The sequence below is a fragment of the Lipophrys pholis genome (assembly GCF_963383615.2).
Source record: "Lipophrys pholis genome assembly, chromosome: 11".
Classification (NCBI taxonomy): Eukaryota; Metazoa; Chordata; class Actinopteri; order Blenniiformes; family Blenniidae; genus Lipophrys; species Lipophrys pholis.
This window is the reverse complement of record NC_137631.1, coordinates 4669441-4686381: the sequence shown is the minus strand read 5'-3', so window position 1 is coordinate 4686381 and position 16941 is coordinate 4669441. Positions and strand designations below refer to the sequence as shown.

Genomic DNA, 16941 nt, shown 5'->3' with positions numbered 1-16941 from the left:
GGAGGAGGGAGGGAGGGAGGAAGGGAGGAGGGAGGGAGGCAGAGACGGAGCAGCCACTGCTTTTCAATTGGTAAGCATTCAGCCAGAAAGCTCAGGCATTCACTGTTTTGTTGTACTCTTCCATATACGCTTCTCGGCTGCACTGAGAAATGTGCGAGCACAAGTAGAGTTTTAAATTATGACAAAACAAATACACAGCAATCGACAAATTACAGTGAACCCAAATCAGGCAAAACAAAACACATCTTCAAGACTGGAAATGAGTTGAAAGCCAGGAAAGAAATAGCTATAGTGGAAATAAAAGGACAGATGGGGGGTGGGGGGGGGACATGTAAATGCAGCAATGTCCCCAAGAAAAGAAGCTGCAGCGTGTGACACTGACAGGGTGCAGGAGGGCGGGCAGCGCTGGCTTCAAAGGATCTACAGAGGTCTTGGTGAGAGGGGGAAGGGCGGTAGCAGCACCCCTCGCCGTGCCTCGGCCTCGTTCCCCAGCCGATCTGAACGGAGCGTGAGCCGGCTTGCTGTGCGTGTTTATGTCCTCAGCACCAGGTGTCCGGCTCATAAGCTTTAAACTTGTTGAAAGCCCACTTCTGAGGTTTTGATGTGGAGAAAAAAAACGGGATTCCCACCACAGAGGTGTGTGAACTGCAATAATGGAAACATTTCCTACTTTTTCCCTTGACAGAAACTTGAGTTTACAGTTGCACAGTGTGACACGGATTCATTATAGTAATCTGATCTGGCCCGGTCAGGTTTTAGGCCCCGACAAGACGACAGCGTTTCTGCATTTTCGTTTTCGGAAGTTTCACATTTGCACAGCAAAGTATTGAAAATGATGTCCATCTACACTGAAACGGCAGAAAACGGTGAAAACGACATTTACAATGTTTGGCCACTAGTGGGTGCTGTTGTTGGTTTAGGGTTAGTGGGAGTCATGGCACAGCGGAGGCAAACATTGTTGTTATTGTTCATGTACTGAGCATGTGCAGAAGAACTATTTACTCCGGCCATGGTGTGCATGCGCAGTAGCAGCGTTTCCGCCGTCTACCCGGACACGAAGCTCAAGCACTTTCAGAAATTTGCTATTCCCCCCCCCGTCACCACGGAGTTGGAGCTCCTCAAAAAGCTCCAGCTTGGGAGCCATTTTCATAAATTTGAGTTTTCAGTGGCTCTGAGGGTTGTCGTGTAAACATGGCCTTCAACCTGTTTCACCTCACTTACAATTTGTCACTGCAAATGTCAAAGTACCGAACGATCCTCAAATTGATATGCTCAGCAATGCAACATGGCGTTTACAGCAGCCAGCGAAGTGGAAAGTGGTGGGTTTTTTTTCAGTTCTACCGAATTGGCCAAAATGTGGATGAGATCAGTGTTTGGCTTCCATCAATGAACAGACAAATTTTTCACTCTGACTTCACAATCGCAGTGGGTTGCTCTGGTCCTCTGTTTCTCATCACGCTCACACTGCCGTTTTTAACAACGGACCAAAAGATGTAAACAAAACACATGCTGAGCAGCTGCTGTGACGCTGAGAACTGCAATGTAATATCCACAAGAATGCTACATCCTGCATGTAATGCAACACACCGCATGTGGCGGGACGTTTTTACCAGCTGAACAGCCCATAAAAGTTATAAAAGAGTCAAATAACCAGCAGAATTTCCTCCATTAAGCATATTAATTAAGACCAAACTGCAGCAATCTTCACTAAAGTCCTCCACTTCATGCCTTGGTCCACTTAAAACTTGAATTGAATTGCTCCAGTGTGTGTTTGGGTCTGCCAGTTTGCGTCAGGTTCAGATGGAAGCAGTCACACTTCCACAAGTCGCACCAACACAGCGATCGTACGAGGGTCACTTCCAACCGGATCAAAGGTGACACCTCTCAATAATCTCAGTTCGAGAAACACTGAGTGCATCTAATACTCAGGCGCCTTCGTGTCAGGGCCCCAAAAGAATGGAGAAAGCTACACTGAAACCAGAATAAAACAAAAAAACACACCACCACAGTGAGTAATGAGAATATCAGCTCTGCCACACAAAATGTCTGGTGGTCACAACACGAAGCAAGACCGGCATTCAACAAGCTATTTTTCATTCCCTCACCGCTTTAAGCATTATTTTCTTTTAGGGATGTCAAACATAAGGCCCGTGGGCAAAAAATGGCCCGCAAATGTCTAAAATCGAGCCAACCAAAAACCCAAGCACATTGCAGAGATTTCAAAGAAAACTGTGATTTATTTTAGTTTTATTTTTTCACAAATGTCTCAAGTGTAGCAAACATGACACAAAACTGAGGACCTGAGAGATCGGTGACGCCGCCACCAAAGCCAGCTGCCTCGTTGCTATCAACACAGCATTCGCCTCAAAGCCATGGTGTCAGGGTGAGTTTATAAAAACATGCGTAATGCAACAGCTATAGGAGAAGTTTTTTTTTTTTTTTATTAAAATTTAATTTATGTTGAGATCCTGGTTGTTTTCTGGACTAATCGCTTGGTTTTGTGAAAATATGGACATTTTCATCACGTATAATCTACACCACAACAAAGATAAACCCACTCAAGATGAAATTGGGCTGAATGTGGCCCCTAATTACTAATACTAATCCTCCCAGCGCGACCAGACCAAACGTAAACAACTTTATGGTACTCTGATATATAAGGAGTATTGATATTTACACAGACTTTGTGACATAAAAATGGTAAAAAACCCAGTCCTGGACTTGACACAACACAAATATTAACATACTATGTGAGCATTTCACAGCATTAAAGCTGAAAGTCCCACTTACTTCCTTCCCCCGGCGTTAAAGAGCATTATTATTTGGATCAAACAAAGAAACAATCCTGAACAAAAGATTCACTGTAGTAACCGGAACGTTTACAGAGATCAAGTCATTTAATGTGCATCCCATTTGATGGGAGAAGTCCAAGATCAGCAGATCAAATAATGTTGGACTTTGAAATCAATTTGCTGGTGATGACACCGGATCGAGGCGAAGCAAAGGAGCATGTCTCCATGTCCTCTTGGACCACCGCTGCGAGAAACACACACTCGTCTATTTTCTCCTCATATTACCTTATTGTTAAGGTGTCCTGTGTCTGTGTGTGTGTGTGTGTACCTCTATCTTGTCGGTTTTAGCGTCACCCCAGTAGAGCTTTCCAGCTGTGTGGTCTATAGCCAGGCCATTGGGCCAGCCCAGTGAGCTGTTGAGCAGGACCTCCCGATCTGTCCCGTCCAGGTTGGCGCGCTCGATCTTGGGATGCTCGCCCCAGTCAGTCCAATACATAAAACTGAGAAGAACAGGCGACACGAAAGATGGTTAGGCTTCAGTGGCATAGAACAGAAGTGTCAAACAAAAGGCCCGTGGGTCCAAACCGGGCCGCAAGAGGCTCCAGTCCGGCCGTTAACCACCAAACAAATTGTACAGATTTTAGAGAAAACATTGGTTTTATTATTTTAATCAAATTTCCTAAGACCAGCGTACAAAACACAACACTGAGGCTGCGTTTCCACGAACCCGGGTATTTAAAAAACAGTGATATTTCTCTGCGTTTGGGCCTTGCACTCACGCATAAACGCAACTACGAGTCACCGCAAACGATGATCCCTGAAAACTCCGGCCACCGTGGAGATTTAGACGAACTCTGTGTCTCTGTTTGCATCTAAAGTGGGGTGGGTGGATATTTACAATCACAACAGGTTGGGCATGTTCATCGCAGCTCTGAGCCAGGTGTATATGCGGGTCCGTGTCAATGAAGATTTTGTTGTAAACGTGGAGAGGGACAAATCCATTTTTGTAAAAACCTGGGTACATGTTAACGTGGCCTGAGACTCGAGCTGAGACGTCAGCGATGAAGTTTGTAAAAATCTGCATAATGCAACATGATATTCGGTCGTTTGTGGCCCCGAAACTAAAATGTGTTTGACACCATGACATATCGCCCTCTGAAAACGTTTCTGTCCACTTTGCTGCTGTGACACTGAACTTTCTCTCTTGTGGGACGAACAAAGGTTCGCCCCGTGTCGTCGCTATATGTGTGTGCTATTGTTTTATCAGGCAATTAAGATAATTAAATACATTCCTAAAGGGGAATGACACCCACTACTAATAATGGGACTTTACTTGATTTATCAAAAGCAACAGATTTGTTTGTTATAGTGTTCAGTTTTAGTTTCCCACACCGACCATATTATTATGTATATTAACAGTCTTGTACACAAGAGTCATGTTGAGGTTTGTTTGAATGTAATGTACATTCCCCCCCGCCTCCTCCTCCTTCAATCTCCTTGACTAAAGATAGACGTGACCTCAGTGTCCTGAACAGCCACTGCGGCCCTCCTGGGAGAGTCAAATTAGACACCTACCCGTTAACAGGGTCCAGGACAATGGCTCGGGGTTCATCCAAGTTCTCCGAGATCAAAATTTTCCGAAAGGTTCCATTCAGCCTGGTAACCTGTAAACACCACATGACAGTCCCGTGTTAACACGCAATGAAATGTAGTTTATATTTACCTTCCCCAGGGGTCTGCAACACGTGGCTCTGGAGCCGATCGGTCGCGGCTCCGTGCATCTTTCACAAAGCTGTGTCCAGTGGAAGCAAACTTCTTTCACAGAGACATTTATTGGAAGCTTGAAGTGAAAACTGGGACACCTGAATCAGACGGTTCATTAGTTTTTGAACTAAAATAGTCTTCAGCTGCTTGCTGCCTTTAACTGGAGGTGATAAATGACTTTCTAACCCTCTGCACTTCTTGGAAAACTATCTCTAAATAACTTCCAAAAAACAAAAAGAGATAAAATTGCTGAGATGCCAAAACCGTCTCCACCAGCTAAAATGATGGAAGTTGCTTAAAGTGGCTAAATAAGGTAACACAGTTAAAGATGCATAAAAAATAAATAAATGTCAGAAACAGAAACATCTGCATCGAGCATCTTCTAACCTGCTGATCCTGTTCAGGCTCGCGGGGCGAGGGCAGGACACACCCTGGACAGTCCCTCAGTAGTCTGTCCAAACAGGCCCCGTTCGCACCACAATTCAATTTCAAATGAAAACTCATGGTTTTTGTATTTTCATTTCACAAACGCTTTGAAAACGATGAAAACCCTTTGAAACCCGAACCCAATTCTATATTGGTTAAACAGTAAAGAAGAAAATGTCAACCGTCGCTAAATTTCATAAATTTTAAAGTTTGGTAAATATACATAAACTAAGCAGAACTACAAAAACACCCTAGTTTAGAGGTGTGTTATGTTGATTTGGACGGTCAAACATCCTCAGGAGAATTTCAATGAGTGTAAAGTGAGGGAAATAATCGTCTCTTTTACTGAGTTTTAAAATGAATTTCACACAGTAAACCACACGGTGATTTGGCACAGATAGTTTTGAAATAGCACGACAGTCCTCCAGGGAGTGTCAGACGGACCTCGATGCGGTCGGTGCCGGTGTCGGTCCAGTAAAGGTTTCTGGCCACCCAGTCCACAGCAATCCCATCGGGGTGGTTGATCTCCGTGGTAACCAGCACCATGGCGTTGCTGCCGTCGATGAAAGATCGGCGGATGGCCTGGACCTCGTCGTCTGTCCAATAGACGTAACCCTCCACCGGGTCGTAGTCTATCGCGATGGCATGGCGAATGTCGTCGACCTGCATACACAGCAGAGCCATTATGAGCACCTGAGAGTCGGATTCCAACAAGACACGATTGCAGCAGGAAGTGGCGGCGTGTCTACCTGCAGGACAATGTCAGTGAAGTCTGGGAGGTCCAGTGAGATTCTCCTCAGGTCCGTCCGTCGGGCCAGCAACAGCACCTGCTCTGCACCTGCACAACCCAGAGAGCTTTATGAAGCAACGTTATCGATGCCACTATAGCCTTTGAGTTTTGAACTTTTTCCTTGTTGTGACGTCAAAGTGCGGGTTTTGAAGAAGTCTGCGTTCTCTGAAATGAGTTGCCATCTCAAAATGAAGTCAATTTTATTGAAAGCTTCTGCTGCAAAATTCAGTGAAACGTAAAAAAAGAAAGAAAAAGATCGTCTCCTACAGTGGTGCATTATGGGTGTTTTTACAAACTCACCCTGACAGCATGGCTTTGAGGCTAATGCTAGTTTGCTAACTTTCGTGGCGGCGTCACAGATACCTCCGCTCAGGTCTCAGGGTCGTGTCGTTGCTCTTAAAGAATGTGTTAACAAATCGATGTTTTCTTTGTCATTTTAGAATTTTCTTGGTGGTTTGGCTGCATCGGAGCCTCTGACCGGCCAGTTCTGGTCCTGCGGGCGTCATGTTTGACGGCTGTTTCCCATGATTGAATATTCAGCGTCGTCCAGTACTGAAGCGGGGGGGGGGGGGGGGGGGGGTTGCGGAGGTACCTGGACGTTACGTGAAAAGACTTCACTTCTCTGGGTTGGTTTTGAGCAGAGGGGATCGAGTGGCTCTAAATAACTGACCCGCCGTTGCTCATGAACGGCTGTGCAGCCTCCACTCCGCCGAGACCAATTTCAGCCTGTCTGAAGGACAATGTCTTTCCTTCCCTTTTCTAATCCTCTTTCTTTCATTTTGACTTTTAAATTTGACCAACAATGAGCCTCTCTTCAGCTCGCAGCCTCCAAGCGGAGAGCTCTGATGCATCACAACTATCCTGCTGGACAGCAGCTCCTCTCGGGGCGAGCTCACTCCTCAGGAGTTGGCAGATTTTCATTTTCTTCACGGGCTTTTAAGTGTGTATACACTTTAAATCGATGGACGGTTTAATGGCGCTCACGTTTGTTTCAGGCTTGTTTTTTCCCCGTCTCTTGATAATGAAACCCTTCTGTCGTTAAGGGGAAAGGAGTAAATTTTGTCGACTGCGTGCAGCTGACTCCTCATAAAAAGGTTTGGGGCTCACAGGCTCACAGTCAAAGACAAAGACAAAGAGATCCAGCAACATTTCAACACATAAGGCGTCGACCAATGACCACTCAGCAGATCTGCCACTGTACTGCTCTGCTAACTCACAATTATCGCAAACTGTAGGCAGCAGACTTTTGTCCCACTAAGGGCAATTTATGTGCTTCTTTGTTGCTTCTGTCACTAATAAATAAATATGAGCGCCAAGCCAGCCATGATGTTATACTGTTAAATTCTAGAGATTCAATTTTTCTGAGGTAAAAATTAGGGATGTCCCGATCCGATGGGTACATATCGGATCGGGGCCGATATTGGTGATTTGTGAGTGATCGGGATCGGCAAATCCAGCCGATCACCCCGCCGATCTAAAAAAAAACAAAAAAAACAAAACTTTTTCACGTCAACTGCCGTAAAGCGAGCCCCGTTTGCGACCTGCCGTAAACTGCCGTTAGCAGCCTAAAGCCATTGAGTGGATAAAATGTCAGCAGTCTGGAGGTATTTTAAGGTTGACAACGAAACCAGTACGGCGGCCAGTTGTACTATTTGCTTCACCACAGTCCCGAGAGGTGGAACACCAGAGCTTCGTTTAACACAACTAATTTGATAAGAAATCTAAAAAGTAAACATGAGTACACTCAGCAAAGACGATCATCCGTGGAAAAAAAGATGACGTAATCGCCCCCCTCCTCCCCCCACCGTGGTCCGCAACGTCCCCTAATAACCACAACAATCAGGGACTACAAGCTCCGGTCGAGCTGCAGAAGCTAGAAGCAGACGGAGCGGGGCCATAGACCTATAAAACTAGAGTTATATATAGTGTTTTATGTGTTTATGATGTCTACTTCTAAATTTCAATGTGGTCTGTCTTATTCTGCGTTTTTGTTGTGTTTGGTGAGTCACAGCGCCCCTAAAGGCCTGGCATGTGTACTACATGCCCTGAAGCCTCGTGTTGAGCCGTGTTCTTAGTTGCTCCAAAAATAGACTATTGAGTATATTTGCAATAGCAATGTGAGTATCGGATCGGGAAAGTATCGGTATCGGCCGATACTCAGTTCTGAAAAATCGGATTGGTCTCTGGGGCAAAAAAGTGTGATCGGGACATCCCTAGTAAAAATGTCACAACCAATACTGAACCTGCCAATTTTGGCCGTTTCAATTGTATTAAATCCAATATTGTCCTGAAAAAATATCAACAACTATGCCATCAACTATTTTTGATACGGTGTGAAAAGAGAAAACAAGGTTTATTTCTAAGAAACACAGACCTATTTATGTACAACAATACTGACTGCAATCATTTGTTTGTGTTTCAAAGGTTTTCGTCATACTATTTCAATAATGTAATAACTTACTGTACGATTGGCAAAATGTCACTATCATATTGGCTCAGTAATTTCATCACACTCTTGGCAAGTCTGTATGTTCTTGGATTTATTACATTTAAAATGTCCAAAGTTATTCCGTAATTGGCCATGATTACATTATCGGCTGTGCCAGCAGATTTTAAATTAGAGCCAAGCTCATCACTAATATCACTTTTTGGCTCTTTCGGTCCTGAGTTATCATCCGCTGCATTTGGCTGCTGGTTGATTGCGACGTGCTCACATCATGAGTTGACTTCAGGAATTCAAAATGAAAATGTGTTTTGATTTTTACCAAATGACTTTTTTTCACATCTTTGATTCATTTCATGAATAACTTTCATAACTGAACTGAAAATCAAAGCCATGACCGTAAAGCAGAAATATTAAGACTACGAAAGCCTATGAAATTGGCAGTAAATAATGGAAAGCTTGATAAACACACACTTCTGCTATTTGTGCATAGTTTCATCTCACAACGAACCCAAATCATCTCGCTGCTTTGGCACCGGTCGTATTTGATACGAAGTTGTTCAATCAGACAACAAGAGAATAAAACGTGTTTGATTCTGCATTTTTTCTTCACTTGACTTCATTCTGAGACAAATACCACTGAAAACCCACATACATACACACACACACACACACACACACACACACACACACACACACACACACACTTTCCCCCTCTCTCTCGGCTTCCAGCACAATAACAAACGCCTTCAATTTAACCAGCCAAGCAAAACAAATTAGAAGCACACACACACACACACACACACACACACACACACACACACACACACACACACACACACACACACACACACACACACACAGTTGAATAGGCTCACACAATAGAGCATTGTTGTTTTTATTGTGAACGGTGGCTAAGTGATTGGTTGCCATGCTTCATTCACATGTAATACGTTCACAGAACGCAGGCTAATAGAGACAAACTGACACACTGTTGTGTTTTCGCAGAATAAGGCTCCATTGTTTTAGCATCGTGGGAATCAACATGGCCGCCCGTCAGCGCGAGCTCCACAGTGCAACCACACAGGCCCGTTTTTAACTTGTTTTTCAGCTGGTCCACACCGTGCCCACTTATCCCGACGCACACCAAAGACAACGGTGACGTGGGTCAGCAACGGCCCACACAGAGGGATGTGCAGCTGGGTGGGGGCCACGCTATTCCAACTCGTTTGACAAAGATCCCGCTCACAGGTTTAGATCGGGGTGTCAGACACATTTTAGTCAAGGGGTCACATACAGCCCAATTTCATCTTGAGTGGGCTGGACCAGTAAAATAGTGCCATATTAACCTTTACATTCAAACTTTAATGTTTTTCTTTGTTGTGGCGCAGAGAATACTTATCATATAATATGTTAGGGTTTTTTTTCCCACAAAACCAAACAAATTACTTCCCAAAATGACAACAATCTCAAGAAAAAGCCAATTTTAAATTTCTTTGAAATTGCTACAATTTTCTTCGTGGGTTGGCCGGAGCGGAGCCTCTTGTGGACAGGTGTCATATAGAACTGTCGCCCTTTCTGTTTGACCCCCCTGTTTTAGAAGCTAAAAGACCTTCTCCAAAAACAAATTAGCTCATAATTAGTTTTTTTTGTCAGCACTGAAGTGTTTAGTCTTGTGCTGCTTTAACTTTACAAACAATCACATCATTTTCACACTGTTACACAGACGACAAATACCTCTCTTTTCACTTAAACTCACAAGCCATATCATTAAGTACACCCGCCGTTAAACTGCTCATTAACACAAATACTGAACCAGAGGACCCCAGGAGAGCCACCTTTTGTAATCGGGTATGTTGGTACGATGAAGGCGAGTAGCTGAAGTTACAAATTAAAGATCAGAATGGTCAAAAAAGAGTCTAAATCTGCAGGAAAACTGTCTGTTGTGTCAAGGCGGATTGTGACAGTACGACTCTAACAACAGAAGTCCAACCTGATGCCAGCGGTTTAGTCATACCAGTGAAATGAATTGGTGTACCTGGCTTGCATGTCTTTCCATCGGGCTTGAGCTGGACTCCGGTGGGGCAGCCGCAGCTGTAAAAAGGTTCGACCGGAGAGAGGAGGCAGAGGTGGCTGCAGCCTCCATTTTGGTAACTACAGGGAGTCCGGACTGTTGTGATGGAGAGAGAGAGAGAGAGAGAGAGAGAGAGAGAGAGAGAGAGAGAGAGAGAGAGAGAGAATGAAAAGTTAAGTTGGATTTTCTTGACTGTGTCAAACTTTCTTCGAGCAAAACACTGAACCCCCAGTGGCTCCTGATGGAGATCAAGCACTGAGCATGGCAGCCATCACCACTGGTGTGTGAACGTGTGTGAGTGTGATCAACAGTATGAGGCACTTTGAGACTGTTCAAATGGTGAAAATGTGCAAAACCACATGTGAAATTCATGACTGAAAGGACATCTTTACTCAAAAACCTGTGAATGGTGAGATGGCACCTTCATCAGTCACCACAATGCTCTATATCAGAGCATTTCATGACTTCCTCTGTATTGTAAACTTGCTTGACTTACTGAAAGGCTGTCGGTAAGGCTCCAGAACCTGGATGTCCATCGGGGAGTAAATCCCATTGAGAATCTCTCTGGTTTTGTCCCCACTGTTCTTGTTGCAGGCGTGGATGGAGCGCGTCTGCCAGTCGGTCCAGTACAAAGTGTCCTCAGACAGTGTGAGGGCAAAAGGATGGGTCAGGGTGCCCTCCACCACCGTTTCACTGCAGAACGGAAGAAAGAATTGGATTACGTTACGCTGCAGTCTGAGGAGAAATATTCTCATGTGTATCAGTCGTTTAACAAGTCCTGAAAAAAGACTCACTGTACTGTTTACTATTACGTTGAACTAAACAAAACCAACCCAACGGTACTTGGTAGAAATGCATGATATTAGTTGTATGTGATATGGGAAGCGTTCACACAAGGTTCCAAGTGAAAACACATCGTTTGACATTGATGTCTGTTTACGCGGAAATGGCCGAAATGCGAAAATCAAAGTAGTTAGCAAGATGGGCCACGAGTTGGCGCTGTTAAAGCCACACACACACGGAACAATATGCGATAAACATTCAGCAATTTTCACTTGAAAACATTGTTGTGTAAATGGGGCTCCAACTCCAACAGCTTAAAGAGGTGGTCAGCAGTGGAACTGATGCAGTGGTCCTCAGATTTTGTTACAAAGTCAAGCGGAGAAGGCGAATGAAGTACGATTCAATGCAGGGTGGGTTTTGCATATGGTGAAGGAGAACACAAACAACCCTGGCCAAACTCAGGCCCCATTTACAAAACATTGTCAAGGGAAAAGGGGAGAGCTTTCCTTGTGTTTAGGGTGTCCGTTCACATGACAACGGTGCTCTGAGCCACTGAAAATGCCACTTTTTGAAAGTGGCTTCCAAGATGGAACTTTTCGAAAAATCTTGTCTCTGTGGAAACGCAACTTTTCAAAAACGCTCTAACTGTCTCCATGTAAGTTGGCAAAGTGCAACTTTTTGAAAATGCTTGAGCTCTGTCTCAATGTAGACGGCAGAAATATTGCTACTGCACAAGTGCCCCATGGTCGTAGTAAATAGATCTTCTGCACATGCACGATGGCAACAATAACAACAATGGCGGCCTCCCGAGCGCCATGACCATATTCTCCTGGGACTTGGTAGTTTTATAGTTGACACTGTAAGAAAAATGTGATTATGTGATGTTGTTACTTGTTAAAGACGATGTTTCCTCTGCACTGTTTAGCAAAGACCATTATCTAAGAGCACTGAGATATTTTCAAAACAAGGCAGAACCGAGGAAATTGTGGAGGATTGGGAATTTTTACGACTGTCTTAGCTTTGCCGAAACACAAGATTCCGTTTACGACTGCCTGTTGTCTGCACACGGATTTAATAGTTTATTCTGACTTAGTTAAAAAGGGGCTGCACAGAAACATCTTTGGACAAATCTACCAAGATCAGGCTGTGCTTGCAACTTGTTCCCTTGTCGAAATGTTTTTTCCTTATTAAATGCTTTTTAATCTTTTCAGTTGCTCAGTCTGATTTCTCTGAACTTTGTCTCCTCCTGAGATTTCACAAGGTATTTTCCTGACAGACAGTCACCCAGACTATCAATTCAACTTGGTTGTGTTTCCATACGAATCTCCATTTACGCCCACTGTTAATATTTATAGCGTATTGTTCTTTGTGCGCATGTTTGCGTGGTTTCATTCCAGAAACAACCAACAGCACCCACTAGTGGCCCAACAAGCTAACTGTATTTTCAGCTTCTCCGCCGTTTTCGTGTAAACAAACAAAGTTTTTGAAATGTTGCTGTGTAGACGCAAAGCTTTTCTGAACCAGCGACCACAAAAACTATCCGTTTTCACTTGAAACGTTTTCTGTGTAAACGGGGAGATTCGCCGCCTCCTCGATATTTAGTTAGACACAAAATAGCGATGGTAGTAACTCCGTAAATCTTTAGAGAAAAGGCAGAGTGCAAGCAGCCATTTACAAGATGATCTGTGCCAAATGCCATCGGCAAAAAAATAAAAGATGAGTCATGGATCTGCCTCCTCTGCGGCTCAAAAACTCCCAAAAACAGTCAAAGCAGCGGTACTGAGGTGTAATGTGGTAACAGAATATCTAATGTTCCTGAGACACTTGGAATCACATTATTCTGAGGCTGCACGATGAGTGCTGTGGCCACACAAAAGTGCTGACTTGTGCAAAAAGCATAAACCAGTGTGAATAGCAGTTGCAACATCCAACATCATCAAACAGTGTACATCTTGGCTCAGATAAATCCCTCCACTTCAGCCGCACTGTACAACAATCTCTATAAAAATGAGTTGCCTGTAACATTTCTCCACACCAACACTGGTCTCCACCAGAATACAAACACTTTTTCACTCATTTCTGAACGCGTGTGTCGTGAGAGAAGCGAATTTGGAAAAAAATAGCTTTCCAATCCCAAGGTCGGTGGTTCGATCCCTCATCTCACTCATCCATAAGTTGAAAGCGTTGTTGAGCAAGAAACTCAATTCAAAGTCTCTGTTAAAGGTGTGGTTGCAACTCACATGGCAGCATCACAGTTGGTGTGTGAATGAGTGAATGTGAGTGATCATGGAAAGCGTGTTGAGGACTGCGGCACACTTTACATCCAGACATGAACTGTACAGGAAGGATAAATCAACACCACAAACTTGCCTATCACATGCAGCAATAAATAATCATCTATTAGACTTTTCGTTTTAAAAGGTCTTAGGCAACGTTGCGAGAAAGATTCCCGTGGCACTAACGTGTACTGAGTCCTGCTACCAGTATTTGTTAAATGCTGTTAAGCCTAATTTATACTCCATATGAAAAGATACGTGAAGACTATGTGTTGCCGTGAACCAGCTCCACACAGCCTCTGATGCTACACACACCTCCAACAGCCTTGAAGGCTCCAGTATACTGCTCCAGTATACTACTCCAGTATACTACTGCGACCACACGGCAGAGCATAGCATCTACCTACGCACTGCACTGTGTACTGAAGAATGTCCACTGAGTGACCAATTTCACTGTTATTGAGAATATTACTCATAATTCAATCACCTGTACCAAGTGGCATCGCTGGTGTGTGAGCCTTGAAACTCTTTAGCATGTAGCATGTAGCGTGTAGCGTGTAGCATGGCTCAGAGTAAAATCCTCCTGATCCACTGAGCAGTTAGACTAGTGAGCGACATCGGGCTAACGCTGCTGGTCCAAATGTCTCTGGTGATGAAGTTGCTGATGTTGTACAAACTATTATTCTCTTTTGACAGAACATGATTTACACTCTGCTTTACTCTTGTCATTCTCAGTAATATCAAAGAATCTTAAACCACTGACATCGCTCCTGCTCTCTCGTCGACCTGCTGCTGACGTTGCTGACGGACGACGTCATGCAATACTTGCCGGGTTGTATTGGGGATCTTTAATGAGTACGAGTACTCCGTGCAGTATCTGACCTGATACCAGATACTGGTATCGGTATCGGTGCTTCCTTACCTTTCCAAGCTCAGTTATTTGTACTATGATAGTTTCTTGGCCTGATGGTAAAAGGACGACACAATGATGGAAGTGGAGAAGAAAGCTGAAAGCTGCACTAAAGGAAAAAAAAAAAACCCAGCTGCGAGCGTGTGTGTGTGTGTGTGTGTGTGTGTGTGTGTGTGTGTGTGTGTGTGTGTGCGTGCCCTGGCTGGGACCTCCTTACTCCAGCTCTGTTTGTCTTGTGCGTGTGGCGGACCTCGCTCTATTTTTCTTCTCTCCTGTCTGCGCAGCTATTTTTCTCTCCCCCCTCACTTTTTCCAGTTGAAGCAAAGTTGAGCACAATAAAAACTCTCAAGGTTTCAGTTGAGCATTGATATGTGTCTGTTGTGAAATGTTTCATAGATTCCTTTAAAGCACCACAATATCCTGATATAATTCTATACAGCCACGTTCAGCCAGAAATGTCCAAGGAATTCTCCCACTTATCCATTTCCAGGTCACAGGGGGTGGCAGTCTGAGCACTGTCACCCAGATCACATTGCACTGATTAAGAACCTTCCTGCGGGTGGTGAACCCACAGGAAGGCAGCACCCAGCATGGGACATGAACCCTCTACCTTGAGATTGCAAGTCTCATGCTCTACCAACTGAGCTAGCCAAGGGCCAACACAAAGGATCACGGTTGATGACTGAAGGGCTCGTCCGGGAATTGAACCCAGGACCTCTCGCCCAATTTGCTTGACTCTCACAACAAATTTCAATCATAATTTTACTTTAATCCCAGTTTGTGCTCTTTATTCTAGAGCCCACTCCAAAAAAACAGAAAGGCTGGTCAGTAAAATACAGTAGCTAATTGCAACTTCATGGAAATGTGTCCAAGTCATTATCATTAACTAAATTACATATGCACATCTCATCCTGTATGAATTATGGATGGTGGATTGTCGATTGTTCTGCTTTATGTATGCCTTCCTGAGGCCCCGTTTACGTCACAACCTTTTCAAGTGAAAACGTAAAACTTTAGTTGCATTTTGTGTGTCCGTTTACACACAAACGGTGTTCGGAACCAGTGAAAAAACAACTGAAACGCTCCGACTCCGTTTCTGTGGAAACATGCAAACTTTCTGGAAACGCTCCAACTCTGTCTCAATGGAAAAGGCGGAAACTCTGCTACTGCGCCCTACGGCTGAAGGAAGTAGTTCTTCTGTACATTTGCAAGTAAATGGACAATAAGAACAATGTTTTCCTCCAGAGTGTCATGACTCCCAGTCCATATTCTCCTGAGACTTGGTCGTCTTATAGTTGACAGTCACTGTAACAACAATCCAACTTGGTCGTCTGTCCCTACAAATGTCTGTGTAATCCCATTGTTAAGGTTAAAACATATTGTTATCTGCAAAAGTGTGTCGTTTCAACAGCACCCACTAGTGGCCAAACATGAAAACAATATAATTTTCAGTATTTCTTTTGTGTTCCTGTGTGAACGTGAAATGAAAACGATACATTTCCCCTTGAAACATTGTCGTGTAAATGGGGCCGAAACTGTAAACCACCTCCAGTCATGAATCCAAAGTCATTCCCGAGCATACGCAAACATGAAATCCATAAAAGCTCCGTACCGTGCTGATCCGTCCAGGTTTGCTCTATGAATGAAGCTGAGTTTGGCATCAGCCCAGTACAACTTCTGTTCCACCAGGTCGATGGTGAGGCCGTTCGGCCAGTATATGTCCGCATTCACAATCACTTTCCTGATAACCAAAGAAATCACAACATAAAAACCTACACTGTACACTCACATGCATTACTGATACTGTGTATCTGATGCTGCAGTGAACAGAGACGGGTTTATAACTGCTGTACCTGTTGCTGCCGTCCATGCCAGCTCGCTCTATCCTGGGCTCCTCACCCCAGTCAGTCCAGTACATGTAGCTGGAAGGGGGAAAAAGACAAGACGTCAATAAAACAAACAACTTCACGCTTTGTCACAACTGAAGGTCCTTTTTAGAAGGACGAGTACAAGTATCAACCTTTAACTACTTGCCGATAGTGAGTAGCAATATAACTATCTATTGAATGCCATTAAGCCTGATTTATACTGCATTCCCAAACGATATTTGAAGGCTATGCGTTGACATGAATCTCTTCCACCAGCCTGTTTGTCAACATTACACACACCTCAACAGGCTTGTGCCGAGCATGAGTCTACCCACTATTCGTACTATAGAGTGTAGACAGAGGGAGCGGGCTCACCGTTAATGAGTGTATCAGTCATACTTTAATCACCTGTACCAGGTAGCATTGCTGCTGTCTGAGCCCCGAAACTCTTTATGGAGCATGTAGTATGTAGTATGTAGCATGTAGCATGTAGTATGTAGTATGTAGTATGTAGTATGGAGCATGTAGTATGTAGTATTTAGCATGCAGTATGTAGCATGTAGTATGTCGCATGTAGCATTTAGCATGTAGCATGTAGTATGTAGCATGTAGCATGTAGTCTGTAGTATGTAACATGTAGTATGTAGTATGGCGCATGTAGTATTTAGCATGTAGTATGTAGTATGGCGCATGTAGTATGTCGCATGTAGCATTTAGCATGTAGCATGTAGCACGGCTCAGAGTAAAATCCTCCTGGTCCACTGAACAGTTAAACTAATGAGCAACATCATTCTAACGCTGCTCGTCAAAATGTC

General features: G+C 44.0%; 1 protein-coding gene across 1 annotated transcript in view; it reads right to left on the bottom strand.

Moving 5' to 3' along the window:
- Window positions 1-16941, bottom strand: part of lrp5 (low density lipoprotein receptor-related protein 5) — a 71986-nt gene that overhangs the window by 31624 nt on the left and 23421 nt on the right. Inside the window, exons 4-11 of the mRNA XM_080474870.1 lie at window positions 16112-16180; window positions 15871-15999; window positions 10786-10982; window positions 10254-10385; window positions 5732-5820; window positions 5427-5645; window positions 4368-4456; window positions 3121-3292 (exon numbers count right to left, since the gene is read on the bottom strand). Coding sequence (XP_080330996.1) covers window positions 3121-3292; window positions 4368-4456; window positions 5427-5645; window positions 5732-5820; window positions 10254-10385; window positions 10786-10982; window positions 15871-15999; window positions 16112-16180 — 1096 coding nt within the window. The remainder of the gene's footprint in view (window positions 1-3120; window positions 3293-4367; window positions 4457-5426; window positions 5646-5731; window positions 5821-10253; window positions 10386-10785; window positions 10983-15870; window positions 16000-16111; window positions 16181-16941) is intronic.